Source organism: Populus euphratica, unplaced genomic scaffold (assembly GCF_000495115.2).
Source record: "Populus euphratica unplaced genomic scaffold, PopEup_1.0 scaffold120.1, whole genome shotgun sequence".
Classification (NCBI taxonomy): Eukaryota; Viridiplantae; Streptophyta; class Magnoliopsida; order Malpighiales; family Salicaceae; genus Populus; species Populus euphratica.
This window is the reverse complement of record NW_011499918.1, coordinates 231,444-237,096: the sequence shown is the minus strand read 5'-3', so window position 1 is coordinate 237,096 and position 5,653 is coordinate 231,444. Positions and strand designations below refer to the sequence as shown.

General features: G+C 28.1%; 1 protein-coding gene across 1 annotated transcript; it reads right to left on the bottom strand.

Annotated features, from left to right (window-relative positions):
* Positions 1-3,980: 3,980 nt before the first annotated feature.
* On the bottom strand, positions 3,981-5,105 carry LOC105134888 (G-type lectin S-receptor-like serine/threonine-protein kinase SD2-5). The gene has a single exon (XM_011039466.1). It carries the CDS (start codon positions 5,103-5,105, stop codon positions 3,981-3,983), a length of 1,125 nt encoding a protein of 374 aa, XP_011037768.1.
* Positions 5,106-5,653: the final 548 nt, after the last annotated feature.

Genomic DNA, 5,653 nt, shown 5'->3' with positions numbered 1-5,653 from the left:
GGAATGAAATAGTGACCTGGATTGTGCTGGGTCAACTTGAAAGAATTCGATTGCTTAATTTGGTCTTTGGATTGGGTGTACAAATACATAACAATTGTAGAAACTTGGACTGCGTCTGTACTTTTACAAAGCCGTGGCTGCAAATACTAATACAAGCCTCTACACATTTTAATATTTTATAGTTCTGTTCCTTTGCTTATGGAAAATTGGTACACATTATTGCATGATCTGTAATTAATGCCTGTCCAGTTGAATTTTATTTGAGTAACAGAAATTAAACAAATTAATACACATATATGTTAATAAATACTTGATTTTATTAAAATATATGATAAGTACAATTTTTATTTAAAATGTTCTTATGAAAGAATAAAACAATCATGATTCTTCTCTTGAATTTTTTTTTTGCCTTGGTTTAATTATAAAATCAAGTCAAGATTTATACTTTACTAAACATAAATTAAAAAATACATATATTACATAATAAGATTTGATGATTTTATATTTTGTTGAAGAGCTTTTATAAAATATTTATGCTTTATTTAACTTGAAGCGTGGATAAAGAATGTTTGAGTGTGAGAGAGATTTTTTATTTAAAAAACTTATCTTGAAATTTTTTTTGTATTTCTAAAAAAATTCTTGTCGTGTATATAAGTATATAAGGTAACGTCTTTTATTTATAGAGATTTCTAGAGGCGCTTGGGTTTTTATTAATTGATTTATATTTATGATTTTTTTTTCTTTTCTCTTTTCATGATAGAAAATATCATGATTTTCTCTCCTTATATTTGAAAGACAGGAAGATGGGAGGAATGAAAATAAATTTTGAATATTTTTTTTCTACTGAGAAGGAAAGGAAAAGAAAGGGAAAGAAAAGAAAAGGAATGTATATTAGAAGAAAACTACATTGATATCCTTTACTATTTCTTTAGGTAAGATTTTAAAATAAAATCAAGGGCAAAACTCAAATCCTAATAATTCGAAGCAAACTTTTCATCCCGCTTCTCTCCGAATTGAAGAAATGTTTGACTTCATAATGTTGAAACCTATTTTTTATTTTTATTTTCTCTCCTTTTATATATCTGAAAAAAAAATGAAGATGAGAGGAATAAAAATACAGAACTATTATTTTAATATGTTTACAAACACAAATAGAGTTTCAGAGCCTAATTGAAAAGGAAAATTAAAATAAGGAGTAAAATTTGCACATAATATAAGGACCAAATAGTTTCTAATGGAGAACTTTCTTATAAAAAAAATTAAGTAAAAAGATCAAAACAATTTTTTCTAAACATTATAAGACTAAAATGAAAATCAGTAAAAAATGAATTATTATAAAATTAGTAATAATATAATATTTAAAAAAAAAATTTGCATTTCCCTTTTAGAAATAAAACTACATTTAATTTTTATTTTAATTTTTATACTCGTCTTTGTTCTTATTTTAATCTCTTCTAATTACAAAAACTTTAAACACGTGGGAAAACTATTATATGCATGCCGTGATTCATTGTGGATTATAATCATCAATTGATATTTTTACCTTTGATAAAAAAATAATTAAGTTGGTCGCGTAGGGTAAAATGATTTTTTTTCACAGAATTCATTTGTCATTTTTTGTTTGTAAGAGGCAGCTCTGTCTTTTTTTAATTTTTTGCACAGTTAAATTACACGCATACCCTTAAAAGCAATAAAAATAAAAACACTTGCCTATGATCAAGGGGTATTTTTGATTTTTTACTTTTATAAGTATTGTGAAATGGCCTAATTGTCTTTTGGGGAATGGCTTCATGGGTTTTTGTGTAATTTCATAAAGGTTTTTTCATAGTAATTATTTAGTTTTAAGATCAATTTTGTAATTTGATAAATAGAACAAAATGAAAATGAAAAAAATTGTTGACATGTTTGTTGCAGACATCTCTTTAAGTGACTCTAGCAGTTAAAAACTTTAATTTGTAATGTCAATGGATTCTTCACGACATCTTCTTCCTTAAGCAATGCATGTTGGCTGTTTCTCGACGAATGGTTGCGGGTAATTTTTTTTTTTTCCTTTTCTATCTCCACTCTTGAAATTCACACTAATCATTTAAAAATTTAAGGCAATCCCTTTAGTTGTGTTTTTTTTTTTATTATTGTTATTATCTATCCTCATTCTTTAGATTTGTAACTTTTATTCTTGGTCTATTGACAAATTTTCAATTTTATTTTTCAATCTAAATTTATTATATTTTTGTTTTTTAAATTTTGGTCTTGATTCTTTTTATTTCTTAAATTTTTACTTACCTATTTTATGAACTTTTGATTGTTTTTAATTTTATTATTTGATAAAAAAAATAATTTTTTTTAAATTCAGTCATTAGGTTTTTGGTGGTTTCTTCTTTTAATTATTTCGTAAAGTCAAATTTTCTTTTCATTTTATCATTTTTTTAATTTGATCTTTATTTTTTTAATTATAATTTTTTTTCTTTTGAATATTTTGTATAATTATTTTTTTTAATTTTATCATTTAAAATTTAATTTATAAGCTAACATGGGACACGAGTTTTATAATCTAACACATATTAATATCTTTTTTTAATTTATTTTCTTTATCTCATCGACATTGATTTTTTTTCCTCCACAAAATAGGCTTATAATTTCTTCATTTTACTTTCTATTAGGTTATATTGTTTTCATGACCTGACCTATAAGTTTAATAGGTTAATTTAAGTGAGCTCACATCTTCTTCTTATTCTTCTTTTTTGCTTTTAATTACTTTTTATTTTTTTTGAATCCTTTTGCGTAGCTGATTTTTTAAAATATTATATTTAAATATTTATTTGTTGAGAATTAAATTTTATAATTTTTTTTTATATATGATGTTTTTAGTCCAATGGCCTAGGTAACAAATTTTATAAGCTAACGATGGTTTTTTTAAAATAAATTTCATGATTTTCTTCATTTTTGTCTGTATCAAGTTGCCTAACCTGTGGATTTGATGGGTTGACTCGAGTGGATACAAACCTTTTTTTAGCTTATAATTTCTATTTTTTCATCATTTTATATGATTAATTTTTTCTTTTAATTTTATCCTTTAACGTTTGATTAGTTGAAAATTATGATTTTATATTTCACAAGTTGACATTATTTGTATGGGCGTATCCTTTTTGGTTGGAAATTAAGCACAAGTTTGAGATTTCATGGGTTATAATTTTGAAATATTAAGGTAGGTATATGAGATTTATCTGGGTTTACTTGGTTTTTAATATTATTAAATTAAGTTGTCTTTTTTATGTTATTAAAAAATTATTCAACCCAATCGACTCAATGACTTGAGTCTTACATTTCTTTTACTTTTTTAGAAATTCTAGCATCGTCTTAACTTTGTTCATCTTACATCTAAAAAACTTTAGCTGGACCCGCGACGTTAAGTTGAAGATCAATATAAGTTTACTTTGATTATTTTTTTTGTTTTTTTTTCACTTTCAGCCTCTAATATTTATTTTATTATAATTGAAATTTTTACTTTTTCTACGATGTAGAGATTCCATGGTTTTATTATGATCTTACACCCCAAATTATAAATTGTATAGGTTAATCATTATTGGCTCAGATCAATTCAATATGTCACATTTTCAATATTAAAAGAAAAATATGTGCTATTTAATATGTTATTATTTAAATATTTAAAAAATATTTCAGTTATTATTCATTAAAAAAAGGCTGAAAAATATGAACAAGCTACAAGCTAAAAAATCAATTCAACCTAAATAAAGTCAAAATGAAACTTTTACTCTTGTTCCTATTATTAATTATTTTTTCTCGGTCACCAATCATAATGTCTTAATGAAGTTTACTAGAAGAAAAAATTAGCAATACTAAAATGATAGTTTTCTTAGCTCAATTAAGATGAATTTTATATTGGACAAGTAGTACAAATTATGAAACATGCTTGATGATTTTTCTTTAAGAAAAAAAAAAGAAAGAGATTTACAATGCCATTATCTGGGATTAGAAAGAACAGATGCTGGCAGCTGTGCCGAAGAAATGTGGTGATTAGCAATGGGAGAAGCTATTAGTGAATGTGAGAACACATACACCAAGTTTGTATCTACCTCCATTACACCATCCAATATCTTCACAATCGTTGACATGAGAGGCCTTTTTTCTGGGTCATCCTGCAAACACCAAGCACCAATCTTTATCATTCTAAGCATTTCCTCCTTATCACTGTGCATGCATGCATCTACATTTTCCACAATGTCTATGAGTCTATCTTCTTCAGCTTTATTCTGCAGCATTCTAACTAAATGGAAGTCAGATTCTGGCAGCGAGTGATCTACGTTTTTTCGTGCACAAACTATTTCCAGGAGAACAATTCCAAAGCTGTATATGTCAATTTTTTCCGTGATACGTCCTGGTGGTAGCTTACACAATTCTGGAGCAATGTATCCAGGGGTTCCTCTCATTGAAACTTGTACTTGTCCCGTTTCTACATCGATGACCTTAGATAACCCAAAATCAGAGATTTTGGCATTGAAATTTGGACCCAACAAAATGTTCTGCGGCTTTATATCGAAATGAATTATGGTCTGTCGACATTCTTCATGGAGATAAGCAAGCCCTTTTGCAATGTCAATTATAATCTTCTTTCGCGTCTGCCAATCAAGGAAAGGTCTTTGATCATTCTGAAAAATCCAACTATCTAACGATCCATTACTCATGTACTCATATACTAAAACCTTGTATGATTTCTCTGAACAAAATCCTATCAACCTCAATAAGTTAGAGTGTTGCAGGTTTCCAATTATCTCAACTTCTGTTAAAACTGCCTTCTTTCCTTTGTCTAGTTTATCCAAACACTTCACAGCAACTCTTGTTCCATCAGCGAGTACTCCTTTGAACACAGATCCGTAGCCTCCTCTTCCAATTCTTTCCGCGAAATCATCAGTCGCAACACGTAGATCTTCATACGGAAACCTAATAGGCATTTTTGCTAGAACTTCCACAATATCCTCCTTCGTAGTTTTGGACTTGCGCCACAATTTCGAAATGATGAGAAGACCGCCACCTACGAGTCCAGCCACAAATGGTGCCGAACGTCTTCTAGGAGAAGCATTACGCATTATATCTGGCAAAGGGCTTGGTGTTATCTCCCGGCCTGTCGATGGCTGAAAATTGTCACCGATAATAACTGTCGAGTCTCTGAATTCGACCTGTATGAAGATGGTATTTGTTAGAGATCTTCACGTACGTATGCATCTAAGGAGTATGTTATAGTTTCTAGCAAATAGATACATGATTACAAATTTCTAATAATAGTATATTCACTTAAGGGTCAGGACAGTAATAATTAATTATCGATTAAAAGAAAAAACTGAGGTTGCTTTGTTGTCGGAGTGTGTGTATACAAATAACCATTGAATATGTTTACTTTGTTGTAGGAACAGAAAGAAAACAAACAGGATGTTTCTGTTATTGCTAGCAGAAAATCTTGATGCTAGCACTTGAACCCTACTTATATATTATCAAAAATCGTGATTGCTTAGTTTGATATCGGATTAGCTCTTCACATGTGGCTTGTTTAAATTAATGGGTTCGCTGCAAAACCATTTAGATCGTCTATAGTATTATCATAGTGGTTATTTTTTAAAGTAATTTTTATGTAAAAATA